At 43.1% G+C, this 22,039-nt stretch overlaps 1 protein-coding gene across 1 annotated transcript in view; it reads left to right on the top strand.

Moving 5' to 3' along the window:
* Nucleotides 1-12,101, top strand: part of CAMKK1 (calcium/calmodulin dependent protein kinase kinase 1) — a 213,547-nt gene extending 201,446 nt beyond the window's left edge. The window contains exon 17 of the mRNA XM_006029150.3: nt 11,484-12,101. Within this exon, the coding sequence (XP_006029212.2) occupies nt 11,484-11,556 (73 nt within the window). The 3' untranslated portion in view covers nt 11,557-12,101. The remainder of the gene's footprint in view (nt 1-11,483) is intronic.
* The last annotated feature ends 9,938 nt before the right edge of the window (nt 12,102-22,039 follow it).

Raw genomic sequence — 22,039 nt, 5'->3', positions numbered from 1 at the left:
AGCACACGTACAGGCTGGGGAGCTCCCCCCTTGAGAGCACAGAGGCGGAAAGGGATCTTGGAGTCATTATTGACTCCAAGATGAACATGGGCCGTGAATGCCAGACCGCAGCCAGCAAAGCCAACCACATCTTGTCATGCATCCAAAGATGCATCTCAAGCCGGTCCAGAGAGATGATACTCCCCCTCTATGAGACACTGGTCCGGCCTCAATTGGAGTACTGCGTCCAGTTCTGGGCACTGCACTTTAAGAAGGATGTGGCCAGCCTTGAGAGGGTTCAGAGGAAGGCCACCTGCTTGGTTGGAGGGCAACAGGGCACGCCCTATGAGGAGAGGCTGAGGGGCCTGAACCTGTTCAGCCTCAGCAAACGGAGGCTGAGGGGGGATCTGGTGGCTGCCTACAAACTCATTAGGGGAGATCAGCAGCAAATAGGAAGGGCCCTATTCCCCCCAGCAGCACCTGGGGTGATGAGGAACAATGGCCAGAAACTGCTGGTGAACAGGTTCAGGTTAGAGATTAGGAGGCACTACTTCACTGTTAGGGTGGCTAAGATCTGGAACTAACTTCCTAGGGAAGTGGTTCTCGCTCCTACCTTGGGTAAATTCAAAAAGGGGTTGGGTGAACACCTGTCTGGGGTTGTGTGATCCAGCGTGTGCTCCGGCCAGTGGTGGGGGGTCAGACTAGATGATCTATTCAGGTCCCTTCTGACCCCTAACTACTATGAAGCTATGAAACTATGAAATGAACATTTCTGGCAGTAATGATCGATTAACCTAAATGGATGCAAAAACAGAACTTCATGGACCTGGGTCAGGATCTTCCTAATTAAAGCTAGGGAAGTCAACACATCAGCTAGTCTTTCTTTCATACAGTGATATATATAATCACTGTAAACAGAAGGTTATAAATCTGGATTTTTCTTTTTATACTTTGTAAAGGCTAGACCAGGGCAATCTAATGTTGGTGACTTCAGCTTCTTTCATGGCTTTTACTTCACTACTTTTCAGAGCATAGGGAAGCAAAGCTAGTAAATGCTCCTTGCTCTATAAAAGCTAAGGGGGAAGGCTCATTGTTCTATGTGAATTATGTCTTGATTACTCTGTACTTCTGCAAAGAGAAACTGTGCTTGATGTTAAACCCATTCTTCATACCATCCTATTCTTAATCAGTAGCGAATTGTTCTATATCAAATCACCTGTAATCCAAGCAAAATAAAATATAAGTGTTATGGATAGAGCCAGGTAAATTAAGCTTGTAGGATTTAAAACATGTAGGAACAAACAGAAGTAAGTAATATTGTTACAGTATAAGAGACTGGCATTGCAAAGTAATGAGAATACTGGCCCTGATCCCATGAAGCATGTATGCAGATGTTTAAATTCAGTTCAGCGGCATTACTTGCATGGCCCTTTGCAAGCTCAGGACCAGAGCACGGAGCGCCTCTCAGGATCCGTCCCAAAACACCATCTTGTACATCGCTTCAGAGTTCACATTCAAGGAGAGTGTGGCGCAGGTTAGAATAGCTTCATTGATGCCAATGGAGCTCCAGCAGTCACACATGTGAAGGCTCTGGCCCTCTCAACTTTTCAAGCAAATTCATGTAGTGAACAATAGGGACCACACAAAGGGAACATGACAGAGATGTGTTACATCACAGTTTGGCTGAGCTCTCCGTTATGTGCTCTCCACTATCTACCACCTGTCTTCATTACATACAGCACTGGCAGGGAAGCAGTCCTATTATGCAATTGACTGTGAACTGCTCTCTCTCATCTTAGCCAATACCTATAGGAGCATTTGGTTTATTAAACAAAATTATACTTTTCACCAGTGTACTTAAAATAAGTTATATTCAGTGGTGTGTACGATTCATCTATATGTGTAGGGCTGTCCTTTTAAGATTGTAACTGTTCTGACCTAATCAGTCAGGCGGCAGAAAAATTGATTTGGTCCTTTTGGCACAGTCTACTTTTGAACTTCTAGTCTTGTGAAAGTGTTGCAGGATCTCAAATGGCCAGATACACCCAGGACTTTGGATTTACAAATTGTTGAAAAGGCTGTGCCCTTTGCTGCATGGTGCCCTCTACAGCCACACTGTAGAGGTCCAGTAGTTACCGAGAAAGATCTGCTAACAAAAGTGGCAAGTACACAGGGTAATGGTAAGTACACCTCCTCCCCATTGGCTCTAGCTCTGATCTCCATATTTAATCAGAACTGCCATTAACATTAAATACTTGAAAATGAGGCCTATTCACTTCAGTAGGATTAAGTGCATTTTGCACCATCCAAGAATGTGCAGTTATCTACAGAAAATGAAAATTCAACTGTCACCTCTATTAGGTTAAAGGTAGGATCTCTATTACATTAGTGAAGCAAGCAAAGTAATGACAGCAGCACTGTTTTTCCACCCCGCTGTCTGAACAGTCTTTGAAGTGTGATAAATCTTCAATTGCAATGTTGCATTTAGTTCCAATTACAGGGAGGAAAATGATTTTCTCATTCCCAGAGAGTAAAAAAGAAAAAGTAATTAGAAAACTTTCCCAATTTCACATTCAATTTGTTTAATTAGTCTGCTTATAAAATAGTTTGAATTTTTCTGAACCACACACGGTGGGTGTTGCTTGAAGCAACTTACATCTGTGCCTATGTCAAGAACTTCCTTTGCAGTAAGCTGTCTGACAGCTGAGTTAGCTTTTCAGTATCTGCTGCCTAATTAATACTTCTGAAAATGGATCTGCCCTTTCAAAAATGAGAAAGAAAGAAGCCAATTTAACAACCTGCTCACAGGATATTTTTGGTTGGGGGATGGAAACCTCCTGGCTTAATTTCTTTATGCTCTTTCCACTACCTGCTTGCAATCTGCCAGGCTCTGTTCTTGGAAGTGCTCAGTGAAGAAGCTGCATAGGCAAAATTCTTTGCAGTAGCAGGAGGCTTTTCATATTTGTCAAACCTTTTCTTCCTGTAGAGGACATTTGTAAGTCATCAGTGCTTTAAAATAGGGAGGATGTTTCTTTCATTGCTGCAAGAGAGGCTTTAAAAATCCTTTTCTGTTTATTATTTATTTCTTTATTAAGATGCATAGAAATATTCACAAGCCACCTATTCAAAATTCAAGGCTTATTTGCTTATCTTCGAAACTGAATGGAGCTAAAATGAAGATTCCTGCTTTTAAGAACACTACATATACATGTCTCATATAAAACTACCACTCTGCACCTACAGACAGTGCTTAACTGCAGCTGCAGATCACAAAACACTTCTTGTTTCCTACACCAGCCCCTTTATGCTGCTCCAGCTCAAAGACAGCGTCCTGGAATCTGAGTAGTTCAACAATGGTGTAAAGCAGGTTTTGCTGCACTCCAGGCTGCGCCTTCTCTGCAGATGGTCTCAGGAGACGCAGCAATAAATCTGGCCCTTTCATCCTACGTGCTGTGAGCAAAGTTCAACCCTGGAGCTGCACTAGAGAGGAATTGGGTCTTTTTGTTTTAAAATTTCCCAGTCACAGATTTTTTTAGAATCCCACCTGTTCAGCCTTCATAGTGTATTTCCATAGTATATATGATAATTGTTGTTCTTATAATCCATTATTCCCCCCACACCACCCCATTCCAGATTTCCATTATTGATTCGGCCACAATTTTGCCGCATTTATTACTTTAATTCATTCCTAGTACTGTATGCCAAATTACTTGAAATACTTTGACAGAACCAGTTTACTTTTACTTTAATAGCTGCTGTAGGAATGAAATATGTTTTTCAGCTCCACTGTACCTGTTGTCATTCTTATTTGTTATTTACAGGGCTTGATCTTGCTCCCACTGAGATCAGTAGGGATCTGGGTTTTCCATTCACCATGGAAAAATGCAGAAAAATGCAGATTTTTCTCATTTTAAGGAGAAAAATGCAAATTTTCTCCTTTAAAGGAGAAAAACGTGGGAAATCACAGTTTTCCTCTTGCAAGCTGGCAGAGTTCCAGCCTGGAAGGGGCTGAGGGGAGGACGTCAGTCAGGCAGGGGACACCACGTGCATGTGTGAGCTCCTGCAGCTCCCCGCAGGTAAGTCTAGGGGGGTGGATGGGGTGGGGATTGAGGCCCCCATAATTAGGGAGGGTTGGAGTTGGGCAGGCCCAGCTGGGCTGGTGCGTGGGGCTTGGGGTCTGGGGAGGGAATGTGCAGCAGAAGGGCTCGGCTGGGAAGAGGGATGGAGCCATGGGTGACTCGTGTAGAAGCCATGGGTGACTGGTGTAGGGGGCAGTGGGAGGGTTAGTTTCCCACCACTGTGTGCACTCCTGGGGTGGTGCATGGAGGGTATGTGCCCCCCCAGATTTGTGTGCAGGGCAGGGGCAGATACAGGCTGCCCACTGCAGGCTTGGAAATTTCTGCCCTGCTGCCCCCTCCCCCTCCCCGGGGCCCCACTGCCCAGTGAATGGGACCTGGCATGGCAGGGCAGATTGGGGTGGGGAGGCTCAGTGCCACCGCCAGAAGCCCCATGCCACCATGGCAAGGTGCTCCCTGCCCACCCGGCAGCCGTGAAGGGCACAGCTCTGCACCGCCATGCCCTCTGTTACCAGGCTGGCGGGGGATGCCTCACCACAGCGGCACGTGGTCCTGGTGGCAGCACTGAGCCTCCCCATCCCACTCTGCCCTGCCGTGCCGGGCACGTTCACTGGGCTGCAGAGGCCCCGGTGGGGGGGCACAAGGTAAGGAAAGGAGCCCTGAGCCCTTTCACCACACAGCCCCCTGCCCCCCCCAGGCTCTGCTCCAGCCGTGCCACCCATGGGGAACAGGGAGCTGAGATCCACCCCACTCCATCGGCAGCAGCTGCTGTCTCCCACGGGTGGCAGCCAGGGCTTGGGTGCTGCTGGAGCGGGCAGGAGGCTGTGGACCCAGGTCCCTGACCCTGTAGCCCTGGCAGGGTAATAAGAGGCAAAGTGATTGATCAGTAAGATTTAGCAAATGGCTACAAACTCATAAAACAGAGCAGCTTTTCAGGTGCAAGTCAGTAAGGTCCAGCATCTGCAACAGTGACCGTTGTTCCCATTTGGTGGCTGTGTGGTAGACTATCCGGTCCTGGGCCTCTTGTCAACAAGTCTGTGTCTTAAAGAGCGCAGCTGGCACATTGGCTGACATTCCAGCTGAGACAAGCCAAGGACTGAGTGACCCAGCTCTCAGCCCAGGAACAGCGCTCTCTGAATCACGGCTAAGGCATGTTGTTCAGTGGGTGTTGGTGAGGCACTCACTGCTTGGCTGCATCTGTTTTGGGTTGAGAAAAAATGTAAGATGTTGATTTAGCATCATTTTTTATCAAAGTTTTAAAATGCAACCTACTGGCAATTACAATCTATATTTGACTATGAGAAGGAAATGCTTTAGGGTTAAAGGTTATGTCTTAATTTCTCAAACTGTATGTGTTCAGGCCAGTCCTATAGCATTGGTATGGCTCTTTGCACCTCTGTGTATGCACACGCATGTTTGACTAACTAATACTTATGCACTGTTAGCATAGGAAATCACTGCCAAGGGAATACCCCGCAAATATACTCTCTGTTACAAAACAAGAGAGTGTGTTCTTGAAAGCTACAGCTTATATTGTGACAGGTAAGTGTTGTGATATAGTCTGTCAAATGGCCTACAGAATAACTTTGGCAGGAGATTTCATCATGGGAAACCACACTTGGTAGGAAGATTTCACATTATGTTACTCAAAGAGCATCATGTACAAAAGTTTCCATCAGCTGCTCAGTGTGCCTAGCTCTGCAAGAGCACTCAACAATTTGTGCTCTTAGTAATTAAAAACATTACCTGTTGAAGGGATGTCCTCATGCTGTGGATGGAGTCTCAAATCCCATACGGTGCTAAATCTCTTGAACTTTTGTGGGTTTTAGTAGGGGTTTCATGTGACAGCATCAAACAATTATTTCCCTTGTGTTTTTTCATTTGTTCTGTAGACTATTAGCAAACACTGCTGACTAACCCCACGCTCCATTTCATATCATGTACTGGGCTTCATAAAACACAGAAATAAAAGCTCATTTGCCTTCTGCTGGCATCTTCATTACTGTTTTCTTCCTTTGTCTCATTGTTTGTTCTCAGGGGCAGGTTCCTCTTAAACTCATCTGTATATTTACATCCGTCTTTAAGGTAACTTGGTATTTGTGTTTCCCGTGGGTGCAGTAGAACGTAGGTCCCTTCCTCAGTCTTCATGATTTGTGTGTTGTTAAGACCATAAAATTCTGTCCTTCCTTCCTATAGGGGCAATTGTGTTACAGTAATTTCTTGTGTGTGACACTAATGTTCGTTCTCTAAGCCACTATTTTTTTTCTTGTTTGTTTTTCTCTCTATTTCTGCTCTTGGGGAGGAGGGAGGGCCGAAGGAAATGTGTTGAATGTGAGAGAGACGGGGTCTAACACCCACAAAATTTGTGAATCTAAATTTTGCAACTTAGGCCCTTCTTCAATAGCAGTGATGCTCAACCTTCTGACCCCATGGGCCAGGTGAGTGACATGGAGCCCAGGCCATGGACCGGATCCTGTAGGCAAGGTCAGTTTGAGGGCCAGATCCAGTATGGGGTTCTGAAAGCTGCAGCCATGAATTATGCCACAGCCCCCCTACCACATTTCCAGATCTATGGGGAGCCCCACAGGCCAGGTTCAGCCTGCAGGCTGACAGCTGTGCACCATTATTCAATAGTAAAAGTTTATGAAAGGTAAAGGGAGTTGGCTAGAATCAAATATGCTGCAAGCAGTTCTGCTAATACCTGTGTTCTTCAAGTTTCTGGGACACCGGTGTTATGGGTGACTCGTATCCCTGTGTGTGCCTGGCTTCCTGTGATCAGAGGCCTGCTGAAGAATGTCTTTCATTCGAAAGCTTGTCTAACTTCATCTCAACTGCATAGCTGGTCCAATAAAAGACATCACCCTGCCTCTCACGTATTACAGAGAAAGCATTTCAGTGTCTGTTTAAGGCGCCTGTCACTGGCCATTTTGTAGCACTAATATTTCTCGAGTTTCAAGCAAGGAGTAAGCTCTGTTGGTGCAGAGAGAGGGTTTCTTGTTAATAGATTGTGTTTGCACTCCTATAACTACAGCATTGACTGGCCAGAGAATAATTGAACTGGAGTACATTGCCAGTGTGGACAAAGCCTGTGGTCTGGAAACAGTAGCCCAGCCTGGAGCAAATGGCACCTGTGCCTTTGCCACCTCATGGCAGCCAGGCCTTTTTAAATTGTGTAACAAATGGCACGGATCTTCCCACAGAACATGTTGTGCAATTTGAAAACAATGAAATAATGTAGATAATGTGAACTGTTGAAGGCCACTTAAAAAACCGCCTCAAGGTGAAACCCCACTATGCTCAGCTAGCTAATGGTGTAGTTACTCTGCTAGGGATTTGAGGGATCTGGTTGCAGATGAACGCTTGGGAATAAATTCTGAGTCTGTAACTTCTGTTGTGAACAGTTCCATTATTAGGGAGACAGTTGTTTGCCTAAGTGCTCATTTATCATTGTAAGATTCAATGAATGACGCCAGCTTAATTCACTTCTCTCCACAAGAAGACATTTGAAAGATTCTTCAAAAGTACTGGAAAGGAACACACATGGAGTAAGAATTGGTATGGCACTTTCACTAGCATTTGGGTTTCAATGTGATACATTTTTTGAGAGAATGAACAAGAGAAACTTCCGATGTAAGATGCAGTCATTTGTACTTCAGATATTTGTGCTCAGCTCCAAGGAGGTTAATGGGACATTTATCTGTGTGATGACATCAAGGGTCAAGCTCTGAATATGTTGATTTTCAGAATTCAAACTCTGTGGTTCTGGTTGTGGAACTTCAGGGAAGCCCTCCCTACTTCCGCACCCAGAGAAGGTAAAAATATGTAATAAAGCACAAAGTCTGCCTTTAGCCTGAGAGTCTTTGTTTCATCCATGGCTTCTTGTTGAGCCCAAACGGTATCATATGTATATTCTTCCAGTAAAGGCATGACTGGGGCTTATCTGCTGGGAATCTGTCCTGATTCCATCTGTAAGGGTCTACTCTTGTAGCGCAGAACCTTTCTCCAGTTTCAAGCAAAGAATAAGCTCCATCAGTGCAAATAGGAGGTTTCTTGTCTATGCCTAGTGTTTGCACTGCTGTACATACAGGAACGACAGGCCAGAGAATACTGGAAGTGGAGTCAATCGCTAGTGCAGACAAAGCCTGAATTTTGGAAAGACTAGCTCAAGCTGGAGCACGTGCCTGGTCCCTGACAGGCAGACTTCAGTGATGCAATAAAGTCCCAGTAAGAGAGGTGAGTCCATTGTTTTGAAACATTTTTTCTTTAAATAGATGGGACCAAATTCTCTTCTCAGGTAACCAGGCACAATTTGCAGTAGTTGCATTCCCATTAAGTTTCACCTCTATTTCCAAGTGAAGTCAGTGGGAGTAGTAAATGAATCTTGGTCCATCCTGAATGATGAGATGAGTACCAGTTAGTTAAGAGTTCTTATTAGCTGACAGGGCAGAGAGAGCAAGTGTTTGGGCTGAACATGGGACTAGGAACCAGAACCTTCTGACTCAATTGTGCGTTGTCTCTTGGCCTCTCTGCCTTACTTCTACTGTATGTAAAATGTGGGTGTTGTGAGGCTTGCTTCATTATGTTACAAAAATTTTCTAAAACTGTGCCGTTTCATTCTTAGCATTATTATGCATGTCTGGAGAAGCGAGGAAGAAGCAGGGATTTGATAACAGCCTTCAAATGCCTGACGAGTAATCATAGAGAGGATGGAGATGGGCTTTTCTTTCTGACCATAGGGGGCAGATCTAGGAGCAGTGGCCTCAAGCTACAGCAGAGGAAATTTATGTTGGAGAATAGACAGAATTTTCTGACTATGCGGGTGGTCTGGCATTGGAACAGGCTACCTGGAAGAACTGGGGTATCTCCATCCTTGGAGCTTACTGCAAGAGAGACGGTTGGGCTAGGATGGTTTAGGACTAGTTGACCTTGTGAGGTTCCTTCCAGCCCTACTTCCCTATGATTATTATTACTATTACTAGCAAAGATCTGAACAGTGTAGCTTCTTGGATAACCATTATAGCCAGGGCTTATCAGTCTGCTAATGGAAAAAATAACCCAAGTTATAGTAAGTATCTTAAGGAGAGCTTTTCCATTTAATTTTAGACATCAGAGCATGAACCCAGCTGTCCTATATGACAGTGCAGACGGCAGAATACTAACACCTAGGTAACGCCAACTCTCTGCACAAACTGATTCTAGTTGAGATTCAGAACTGTATCAATGTCATGTCAGTTTATGCTGCATTGAGCTCATTTCCTGTCCTGGAGATGATATTTCCTTTAATACTAAAACAAAGTATACAGACAGGTATCATCTACTGAGAATTAAGGGAGATGTTTAATCTGATGCATCAAATTGCAGGCAGTAGCAGACAGTAGAAAATGATAGAAGGCTCTCTGTAAGTAGTAAGGCTGTATCTGTTGTTGAATTATGTTCTTGCCACCCAGCCATGCAGACGTGCTCACATTGTATCTGATAATGGAACCTCCTTTCCTGTTCAAGGCAATAAAGCATTTAAAGAGGGTCATGACAATACCTGGATGAACTCATATCAGCCACCCAAGACTGATCTATTACTAAGCATCTCAGAGCCAGGCCTGAGAATACACTGGGAAATGATTGATTGCCTATATTCAAGGTCAGGTTTATCACCAGGGTATGATGGCACACTGGAGGAAAGGAATGTGTTTAATGGCAACCAGTTTTCTTTTTGTTTCCCTATTTGAAAAAAATGCCTCAGCCTGCTTTTCTCGCAACTTCAAACTAGAAGGTTTGATTCTAATGTGCCCACAGGACTGTCCCTAAGGGGGTGTGGGGCCCAGGGCAAATCAGCCTGTGCGGGGCCACTGGGAGGGCAGGGGCAGGGCTGCAGCACTCAGCTCAGCGCTCACTGGCTGTGGGGCTGGGGCCAGGGCTGGGAGAGCTGGGCAGCATGGGCTGCAGAGTAGGATTGGAGGTGGCAGCCCTGGTGCTGGTGCTGAGGATGCTGCTGTTGGTACAGCCCACCCCAGGGGGCCACCTGCAGCGCAGGGCAGCCAAGGTGAGGGCCACGCTGGGTGGGCCAGGCTGGGTGGGGGATGCCCTTGCAGCAGGGGGGCCCGAGCCCAGCTGAGCCATGGTGCCCAGTGCCCGGCAGCCTCACAGGAGCGCTGGGGCAGGCTGTGCTGTGGGGCAGGTGCTAGGCAGCACCTCTGCCAAAGTGCGGGGACCGGAGTGGTCAGTTGCCCCAATTCACTATACTCTTAAGTACAGCCCCGTTTCCCATTTTTTTGGTTGGTTGGTTGGTTGGTTGGTTTTTTTGGGGGCGGGGAGGTTGTTAACTCATCTGAGAGTTGTTCTGAGAGTTGACTTAGAGTCTAAAATGTTTAGACCAGTGATTCTCACCAGGGGTGCTGCAGGACCCTGGGGTGCCACAAGATCCCATTAAGGGTGGCACACCACACCACATCACCTGGCCCCTGTGTGAGGTGGTAGAAGCGTTCCTTCTTACAGGGCACGTCTACACGTTGCCGTATGGCGACATTGCTATGCTTTAGAGCACGTTTAGATTTTGCCGCTACATTGCACTAAAATGGAGTGCACCGCTACAGAGACATAGCTGCCAATCACATGTAGACCCACGTGATTGCTACATTGCTGTAGCATGCCATACGGTGATGTAGCACATTGCTATGTCACCGTAGGGTGATGTGTAGACGTGCCCACAGTCTAGTGCTCTGTGCCTGCCCTAGCTACTTAACAGTGCCTGAGACTGCTTCTCTGGGGGCTACCATGCCTACAGATTTTTTTTTTAAATCTTGAGCAGCGTATATACTATTTTTCTATCACAGCTGTTGCTTAGCATTGATGCTATTGTTTGTACTCTATTGTAACATCACACAGTTAGGATGGGAAACCAGTTGCGTGAGATGCTGGTCCCTGTTGCAAGTGAAATTACAGTGCCCATTGCAACACTGATGAGATTTTCATTGGCCTTGAGGGGGAGGGTAGCTTCCATTTCCAATTGCACTTGGGAAAACAAAGTGAGTCAAGCCATAAAACAGGGTGAAAAAATTAGACTTAAACCAAGTAAGCTCCTAAGTCTTGCTGCGTTTCTCTAAATCTGTTTTGGACAACTAAATATCGTGTCCTAGTGATATAGAAGGAGGACCCAAGGGCATTCTGGCAAAGGAGTGAGCTATATTGTCATCGTACAAAGGCTTAGAATACTTAAGATCAGTCAATGAACTGATGCTGATGCATTCACCTTTAATTACTTGTATGGCATCCTTTTTAATGAATCACAGCTTTGGTTTTCTGTTACGTCTTGCATAGTTATTGATGTTATTGGTTTGCATTGCCTTTCAGAGAAAACGTCACCAATTTTTATTTTTATCGTGGAAAAATTGCCTATACTCTGTTTATTTCTTTTTTAATTCATTCATATAGAAAGCAGGGGAGCAAAGAAGCAGTGAAGGACCCTGAATTACCGGATGTCTGTGAAGATGAAGCCACTTCCTGAAGCCATGTGCATGTCCTGGGCCGGTCATTCACCTGCCACTGCTGTTGTAACCATTGCATTATTGTGTTGCACATGTACTGCTGTCATGAACCGAAGTTTGTGACCTGCAAAACAAAACCAGAAGTTGAAAGGAGGAGACAAGCAGCAAGAACAAACAACGTGAGTTCTTTGGGAACTGCTCGCTCTTGGAATCCTGTCTTGTACGACTGGCTGGTTTCTGTGTATATATTCAACATGTGCCTCATTCACCATTTGTGCTTCAACATATATTGTGCAGTCTTCATAGTCTGGTATCTTGACCAATGAATGTGTTTTTATTTATAATTCAAGGAACCAAATTGTATCTGATTTAGGGCACTTACCATTAAGATATATTTTTGCATTGTGTACTCAAAGTATCTGACCAAAAGACTGGTAGTAACCAAGGGCATTTATAGACGTGCTCCAGGAGGTGGTGGGGACACTTTAATTAGCGTAGCTCCAAGAACCATGCTAATTAAAAGCGCCTGGAGCGTCACATGCATCAGCGTTCCTGCACTGAAAAATGGCAGTGGGGCGCTTTGAACTAAAGCTCGGCAAACCAGCTTTAAAACGCCCCGCTGCCATTTTTCAGCGCGAGGATGCAGATACACGTGACACTGGAGTCTGCTGGAGCACAGTAATTACCACACACCAGCAGACTCAATTGAGTCTGCTCCAACGCACTGTAATTAGTGTGTCAGAGCAGCCTCCCTGCATGTGTATAGGCGCCCCAAGTCTCCAATCCTATACTGACTTCATTTCATACACAGTTAAGGACTGAAATTTCCTCTTCCCATTGAAGTCAGCGGCAAAATTCCTATTGACTTCAGTTGAAATAGGATGAGATCTTCCATTAGGAGATTAACTTGAAAGCGGTATGTGCTTTTCATCTTTTTAAATTTATTTTTGCATGATATAGATCATGTTCATGTGTAGAGCAGCATTAGAATCAGTTTGATAAGGCAGGGGAAATGTGCAATATACCCCACCTTTGAAGGTCCCTGAAATTTTAGAGGCTCTGTAATGCCTCTGCATGATGGCTTAGGGCACTTAGCATTTGCTTATGGAACGTGGTGTTCCCAAAGGGCTGTGATTTAATTCTGTACTGCTGGGGCATGTCTTGTGTGGACAGGCATTGTATCTGCAGACTTGAAAGCAAACTCCAAGCTATGGGTTTTGTGTCATTTATGGCTACCTGATTCTCTCTCCTAATTCACCTCCCAGTCCCTTTAAGAGATTCACAGTATGTGGATTTAATCATACCTTGTATATTTTCCCTATTATTCATTGGTGAATGGCCTGAGACTGGGGAAATCTTCCTAGAAGAGAGTACGCTAGCAGACAGTACTTACATATCTCCTAAGAGACTTCTGGAAAATATGTTAGAACTTTTTTTGACATTTTAACGCTTTAATTTTTATGTACTTGTTGATGCTGCTATTTTAGCCATGAAGAGTTTGACTTGGAAACTTCATCCTTAGATTCAGACACCTTTGGCATCTTTCTTTTGTGGTGATTTCCTATCTCATTTGAACCACAGGTGGATTTTTTCCTCCTAAACTTTGTAGGGCTGGAGCCAAAGCTAGGAGGATCAGACCCTTATTTTCTAGCACTTAAGTAAGGAATATGATTAAATTTGGTTCCAAAATTAATTATTTTTGATTATTTCATTTGTTGAAAACTAAACCCAGAGGAGCTATTACATACAATCTCCATTTCATTTATCTTTTGTGAGGATTCATGTACAACGATTAGCGACAGTGACAAATACACTTGATTTCTTTATGTAATATAATTTAATTTATGTTGTTATCAAGAGAATTTATAACACTAAATGAGTAAAACAAAGATTATATCTTGTTCTTAAATGTTATTGCCCCTCCCCTTCACATGGCATTTATTGTATCAAAATATGAAACTGATACTGTATTTGTGTATATAGTCCTGGACAAGGAGACTCTGATTCATTTAACCATGCAAGTGTGTGCTTAAATTTTAAATGTGCTCAAATTCATTTTTATGCAGCAAAGCAATTATGAGCGTGCTTAAGTCCCAGTGGCATCCATAGGATTTAAGCATGCAGGCTTAAGTGTTTTGCTGAGTTGGGAGTAGGAAAAGCTAGATTGTATACGTGAGTGCACAAGAAGGGAGTAGTGGGGAGTACACCTATCTCTATAGTGCAGGTGCAGTAAAGCTCTCGTTGCAGTGTGCAGTATTCCAGAAGTGCTAGGAGAATCCTGATTGTCTGCTCAGGGTCTTCAGGGACCTTCAGTTGTGGCTTACTGCTGTGACTCCCCCAACATGGGCTTAAAGCATGCAAAGGTGTCTTACTGAAACTTCAGTATTTCAAATTAGTTGCTCAGAGACTTGAGCTTAATCAGAATTCCAAGGGAGCAGCGGCAGCGGCTGAAACTACCACTATTCATGGTGATTTATTGCTGCTGCTGCCCAATAAAAGACAGAGAGCTTCAGTAATTCACTGACTTCTGTGGAGCTAACTCAGATTGACATTGGGAAGCTGAGCCCAGAGTCTGGCATAGAGTACAAGGGTGAACATGCATCTCTGCAGTTTAGCAATGGCAACAAAAAGTGCAAACAAAGCCAAAAGGGAGAACAGTATTGCAGGTTTTAGATAACTAAAAGCAAGTGAGTGATTGGGTTTTCCAGTGAGGAAGAAAGCTGAAATATATATATTTTTACAGGGAGAAAAGGTAGATTTAAGGCTTATAGAGAGGAGGTAGCAGTTTTCTCTGGCCCTTGTTAAAGGGCCAGGGAAAGCGCTATAAGTTTCCATGTTCACATTCCTTCTCCTTGTCTCTTCTCACTTTTTACAGATTTTAAGGTTAAAAGGGACGATTAGGATCATTCAGTCTGAGTTGAATAAGGTGGACCAGGGAATTTTATTCCCTTCTTTTCACCACTGCCCTCTCTTTTATTGCTACAAAAGTCAGTAGACACCTCTGCTACCACCGTTTGGTCAGTTTGAGGAACTGTGCTTGTTTTTTATCATAGAGCAGCACCTGAAGCAGTGCAGCAAGAGGTAGGCAGGGGTGGCCCAGTAGTCGGTATGCCTAGGGAAGCCTTATGGTTAGGGTACAACAACTCAGCCTGAACTTGAGACAGTCACTTAACCTCTGCCTGCCTCAACTCTAGCATCTAGAAAAGGGGGATAAAACTCCTTCTCACCTTAGAGTGGGTTGTGAGACTTACTCAATGTTTATAGAGCGCTCCTCCCACTTGAAGTTATGAAAGCTGTGTTTATTTTATCATAGAGTTGTTATACTCTGGAGAGGGGAAGGCTGTTGAACCAGCCTATATATGTTGGGATTTTTTTTGTAATGTGATGCATTTTAAAACGTGGACTGTGCTGATGAAAAACTATTTAATTATATTCCCTATTCTCCAAATCAGGCAAGAAGTCTGGCAGAGATAGTATTATGGGCTAATATTTCTTAACAAAGGTATTCTTCATGAGCTTAATTAGTTTCTAACCATGTCTATAATCATAATCAAACTTGGATTGGTTTCAACTAAGGCGCAGTTTTTAAACCATTTTGTTAAACTTGCAAAACCCTGAGTGGGCACTGAAATTATTTTTTTTTTTTATCTGATTTTATCACGGTACAGCTTTGAATATAGAACATGACATCTGTTTACACTAATAAATTTCTAATACCAATTCAGCCTCAATTGTGCAAACTCTTTGGAGGGTTAATCTTTATATTAGGTCTAAAAATGCATTATCTGTGGGCCAATAACTATCTGTTGTGAAATGAGTCATGAGATTTTCAAATTACTTGGACATTCAAGTTTTCAATGAGGTTTCTCTGTCTCTCTAGTGTCCTTTGAAAATTTCAGTATCACTTACTCAAAAAATCTTAATATAAGGACACAAGTAGTCTTAATATAGTATTCCTCTACCTGTAGTGCATTGTTATTGCTTTTATTTTAGCTTTTTTCATTCTCCCAAAATTACTGTAGGAAAATTTTCATCATTTCTTTGAAAAACAAATCTATTTCTACAGATCCGGATAGGAATGCATTTTGCAACAGAGACTTTGTTATACCTTGTTTCATCAGATAATCTCCCAGCCTAAGATTTCTTTTTCTTTAAATATAAAGAAATTATCCAATTCCATCACAGACAGCAATCTTAAAATCTGCACACACAAAATAAAATAATAAAATAATGTTCCACTTTTGTATCACCATATCCGAGTGAGACTTATTGTTAGGTTGTATGGCTGTCAGTGTAGTTTAGAGCAATATTGTCTTTCTATTATGGGACAGGAACAGATTAAAGGATTAACATATAATGGATTAACGCTTTCATCCATCTAGAATGAATTAAAATAATTTTCTTTACAAGGATATCTTCATATTGGTCTATGTAGACAAGTACCTAGACTTGGTATTGGGTTGATCCCTAGAACAGTGGCGAGGAGCAGAATGATCAGTTTTTGAGGTCTTTGTGCATGCTACATAGTTTGCACTCAAAACCCTTTCAAAGGTACCCTATAAAAGCACACTATTTCTGCAGTTAGAGCAACCTACAAAGGAGGGTGCATAAATGCATCAAAATGTGTTTGGGTGCACATTTATGGGAAAACACCTCTTTTCATAGATGCACTTTTGCAATGCAGTCTTTTGTCACCTCTTACAGTTTTGTTCAAGTTTAATTTAGCTGTGTGTCCAACTTGAGAAGCCTTTAAGGAAATTTCTCTTGTGGAAAAATAACACGCGTTTTATCTACGCAAGGTAGATTCTTTATTTTTTTTAAGAACTATAAATAAATCTAAGCCTTGTAACTGGAGAGGGAACCTTTTTGTATGATTTGTCGACTCTGATACAACCACACAACTCTGCTGGTACAACGATAGCAGAGAGCTCTACCATATTTCGCAGATGTGAATCTGGGCAAGAATAGGTCAATATGAACATTCACTTTAAAAATTCACCATACTTTTAGATACCTAATGTTAACATTAGGCAGTATGAATGTATACTCAGTAATTCTTAATGTTCCTAACACTTCCTTGCTCAGATGTGCATGCATACCATATCTGCTGCTGTGTAGTGCTTTTCTGGCCAAGTATTCATGATAGAGATTAATGTCTATCTGCTGGTAAATATGGCATAGTTATATTTTGACAGGAAAGGTCTATAAACACACCAAACAAATGAGCCCATTTTAAAAGATTGCACTTGTAACTTATTTAGTTTTTCCAGTTGTTTTCCCACCTGTTAAGGACTCCAGCATGGCAAAAAGAAGAAATGAGTATACTAAAATGTAGCCATTCCAATTTGATGCACATAACCAGCTCCTGTAATTGTTGTCCAGATGAGAAACTTAGACATGTGCATCAATAATTGTGATTTTGACTTTAGAGATAGATTTTTCTGTGGTTCTTTTCAGTGCCTTGAGATGCATGAAATAACCTGTAAAAGAGAGACTTTAGGATAAAAAAAAATCAGGTGCCACAAGGGTCTTTGTAAGACCCACTTATGTATTTACAATGGGAAGCATAATTTTAGAAAGGGACTAACTGCAATGTTTGTATTTTCCTTTGACTTTTGAGTTTTGTAACTCATTCATCAAAACCCTAGTTTTCGGGGGGCGGGGGTTACCTTGTTTATCAGAGCACATGAGGTGTGTGGCAGGACAGTCTTTGACTTTCAAAGGTAATAGGCAACCCAGAGGCTGTAGTTTGTCTTTGCATTAAGAGGGAAGGGGTGATTAATTTGCAAATTGGGTGCAGTTTAAATATTCTGATTATGCCACTCATATTGAAGACAGTTTTGCCATTGACTTCAGGGGATCAGGACCTTCAGGCACTAATAAGTGGCTCTGACAATAGCGCTAAGAGAGGAGCTTGAAAAAAATAATTCATTCACTTCTCTTCTTTTTTCTGTAGCTGTTAAGAATTTCTTCCTAGCAGGTGTTTATAGCAAGCATGAGCTCTGATGTAAACTCCTTCCTGGAGACAGCCTCAGTGAACACGGTAGCTGTGGTCCCCTTGAACTGCGTAAACAAGGGCAATGAGACAAAGGGAGGATTTTTCTTTCCTTGCTATGCATGAAAAATCTGTCCTGTTGGTTGCAATGCATTTCATGAAAGGAATGTCACTGCTCCAAGGAACATAATGTTACAGCAGAAAAATTGTAATTAAATCTACCTCTGTTGATGGGCAGCTGCAATCTCAGTTGTAATTATTTTAGCAGGAAGAAATAGGAACAGGTCCTTTTACAATAGGAGTAACAAATTCTTCTACATTTAGAGTTCCCAGGGATTAGGTTTTTGAGAACAGGCTAAATTCAGAGATCTGCTGCCATGTAGAATAGATCCCATAAGAGAAAAGGTATGAATGCAGCTCATGTAGACCTGCTCAAACTAGCTTTAAACTAGTTGGCTCAGGGACTGGCAATAGCATGGCTGTGGCAAGCACAGAATTTAGCACAAGCTAACTCCTGAGAATTTGCTCAGGCTCTCCAGTGGGTTGTATAGTCTGCACTAAGTTAGCTGGTTTAAAAGCAATTCAGACAGGGAGCACTTCTTGACTATAGTGTGTCCAGACCCCTTTAATTGCACAAAGACTGTGGGGAATTTGCAGTCTGAAGTCTGGACTTTGGTCTCGAAAACTCTGGATTTCTCGTATTTTATGCAGAACTACTAGCTACAGCAGCAGGAGCTTTTGTGTATAATTTTAAGTGACATGGTTTTATTTTAAATGAAAATATGAGAGCTACATGAAAGGAACGTGGATGTTTTTCCTGTTGAAGTGTTTTAAAATTACTACGCTGCTTCATTGCATGCTTCCAGTGATAGGCTAATAAATTATTGACGACTAAATCAAAATTGGATGATGATGTAGCCTCTTTATGAGCCAAATCCTGTGAAGTGCTAACTACTCACATATAGAAAGAAAGTGTTTTTATAATCCATACTGGGTGCATCTACACATGCCCCCGACTGTGCAGTCCCAGCAGCGCACAGGTTGTTTTCAACCTACTGCGCAGTTGCTCGTTCCTACTGCAGAGTAGCAGTGGCATCACGGTTACTGCCTGCTGACTCTGCGTCACCATAGTGACGAGCTGCATCACCGCAGCTCATCACTGTGTTGACGTAGTTTTTCATGTAGACGTGTCCACTGTGTTCCAGTTTTGTATGCACATTGTAAGTATTTCTGGGGTGCACAGTGTCATGTACAAACAGGACCATTCGTCTATTCAGGGAGCATGACGGACAACTCTATCCACTATGAATCCTATGAATCTGCATTTAAGTGATTTTATTTCTATTCCATATGGCCCTCCTGGGAGGTGCTGTTAAGAAAGAGCAGAAAAAAACCCTTCGACTTGTTGGTTGCATTGCATTTCATGAAGCAGGGAAGCTGTAGAATCTCCTTCCTTGGAGGTTTGCTAGAAGAGGCTGGGTAAGCTGGAAGACACTAGATAAACATTTGTCTGGGGTGGCTTAGGAAAACTACCTTCTGCTTTCAGGCATGGGGTCAGACTAGATAACCCTTGAGAACCCTTCCAGCCCTGTGAGTCTCTGAAAGGAGCCTCCCCGCTCCATGGATCATGATGTCATAGCAGTCAAATTACAAATAAATCCATGGATTTTGGACTTTCTAATCACTCAGACCATCCCAGGAGCTGGCCGTAAAAGAGAATTTAACACTATAAAAAGAACTAGTCTTTTATTTATCCTAGTCCTAGCTTTTTGCAGTTCAAAGTAATAGTGAGCCTAAATTGAATTATAGGGTTCAGTGGAGAATTACTTGACAAAAGCTTTTAAAAATATTCACAGAAAACTGTGCTTGATGAAAGGGCTGCTGTTAAAATTAGCATACATATCCCTCTGCACCTTACTCAGACAGACTGGAATAAAATGTAAAGGCTTTGGGTCCAACAGTGCTAATAAATTGGTCCAATGTGTTATCGTTGGGAAACAAATTACATACTGACTATAGATTGGAGAACTGAGGGTGTTCATATTTCTTCCACTAGTTTATGGTGCTGTTAGATGTCCAGCAGCTCAGCCGAATCCTTATTGGCTTCAACTATTTACAACAGAGGTGGCCAACCTGTGGCACAAATGGTGGCACAGGCAGCTCTCTGTATGGCATGCAGTAGATCAGGGAGGAAATGGGCAGAACAGAAGCAGATAGGGCAAGAAGCAGAAAGCAGAGCAGGAGCTGGATAGAGGAAGGGGATCAGAGTGTTACTTGGTCCAGGGTGGCACAGGGCGTGAAGCTAATTTTGTGAGATGCCTGCCTAAAAGGTTGCCTCCCACTGATCTGCAGGTATGACCTGAAATTTGTTTTTCTGCCTTTTCTGATAAATTGCAATGTGAGCTGTTGGCAGCATTTGTGGTTTCTCCTCTTGTGATTCATCCAGGAGGATCAAGCATAATAGCTTTATTCCCATTGTCAATGAATGCCCACCTCTAAAAACCCCTAGTTGCCTTTGTTTCCATCCCCATCCCCCTAAAACTTACCTGCTCCCAGCAGCCTGGAGCAAAGCAAAAATCCTGTGTAGGAAATAGCCAGATGCACATATGCAATACATGATCTTGGCTCTCTTATGTCAAGCAGCACATTGTGCCTGTGACTTTGCTGCATGATTGCAAATTGTGCTTTGGGGTCAGGGTTAGGAAGAACTGTTCAAGACTTATACAGTAAACCTTGCAGCTTCTTTAATGCAGTTAGGCCAGGTCCTGGAAAGTACTGAACACTCCAAATATTAAAAATCCTCTGGACCAGTGGTGCTCAGCCATTAGCCCACAGGCTGCATCTGGCCCACAGGGCTCTCCATGAGTCTGGAAATTTGGCAGTCGTGGAGTTAATGGGGCAGCAAGTGTTAATTGGTGCAGCTCTGGAATCAGCTCTGGAAACCGCAGCAATTAATGCTGCTAGTGCTCTCCTGCTACCAAATTTCTGGCCTTGTGGGGAGCCCTGTGGGCCAGATGACATGGCCCTGCACGCTGGATTGCACCAGTATGTGAGGCTGGGCCAGAGCACAGGGTCGCTCCACAGCCAGATGAAGGGTGCGGTGTCAGGCAGGCATGCTGGATCACACCCACAGGTGCCCACAAGTTCTGGCTCATAGACTTGCCCTGCATTACTCATCCAAAACATGGGGCCAGAAGGTTGAGCACTCCTGCTCTGGGCTGTTCACAGCATGAATTGAAGTAAATTCCAAGGGCAGGTCCAGAGTTGGAGAGGCTTGAACTGTGGCCATGAAGAATCAACCCCTTGAGTCTCTGCTTCATGCTGGCTGGGTGTAACTCAGCATTTCCTGCTACTTGCTGCTGCTCCAAAATGTAGGTATGATTTGAGACAAGAATTCTCAACATCAAATGCCAAGTGATGGAAGCAGGAGAGGGACATTGTCCTTCCATAGAGTACTGGGATTTTGCTCTAATTCAAAATGAGGATTTGAGTAGATTGCTAAAATTCTCCTTAACTGTGGGGGTCTAATGAGCAAGTGAGTAGTTTTTACAACATTTCAGATGCTTGCAAGACATCTTGAGGTTGAAAGGCACATAGTGAATATTTTTATAACCTATCGTGGGTTATTAAAGATTCTCCTTTTATAGGTGGGGAGCATTCACAGTATTGCTCTGGGATCAAAGCAGAGCACAGTACAAAGATGCAACAGATTTTCATTCAGAATGCTACCTGTAAGGGATTGAGGAAAAGTAGTAGTGATTTTCCCCTTTCTTTTCATGCACACATCACCTTCCCCGTCACTGAATGAAAGTCACTTGAGCTTAGCTTCTTCAAGCTGAGGCATATTCCCGAGTTCAATATTCCTTGGCCATAAAGTGTTTCTAAGACAGATTTTCTGAAAGAATAATTAAGCTAAAGAAACACAAATTATAATTTTCAGAATATAAATCTAATCCTCTGTGCCCTAATTTTGCTGCTGTGTACCTAATTTATGCGCTGGTTCTCTGTAGGTATTTGTCTATGACGCTCTTTGATGTTAGGTGTAACAATCTGTGTGTATTCTGATATAACTCAAGCATGATGTATCTGCACTCAGTATTGTAATGGCATGTGGCCGTTACATTGTAAATATGTACCATTAATAGAGAGGCTATTTTTTGCATGCTTTTGTACTCCAGAACCGAAAAGATGACAACAATAAACTCATAAAAGCTCCTAGTGCTGGCATAGTGACTCAAGTGTGACTTATTTTAAATTGTTTCCTCATGTTTCAAGTCTAACACTCCCACCACCCAGAATGCACATACAACCCGCTTCTCACTTAGGGTTCAGCCATGGAAGGTATTGAGCACTCCCATCCCGGGGTTTAAAAGGAGACTATACAGGAAATAAACTCCTGTGCTACTACCTCAGGTGAAAACTACTCCAGCTCCTTCACATCTGTAACATGTGCATCAATCAAAACTGACCCATTTGGGCATAAGGAGAAGTTGCATAGACTTCTCCCT

The sequence above is a fragment of the Alligator sinensis genome, unplaced genomic scaffold, assembly GCF_000455745.1.
Source record: "Alligator sinensis unplaced genomic scaffold, ASM45574v1 scaffold419_1, whole genome shotgun sequence".
In the NCBI taxonomy this organism is placed as follows: domain Eukaryota; kingdom Metazoa; phylum Chordata; order Crocodylia; family Alligatoridae; genus Alligator; species Alligator sinensis.
This window is presented reverse-complemented; position numbering and strand designations above follow the sequence as displayed.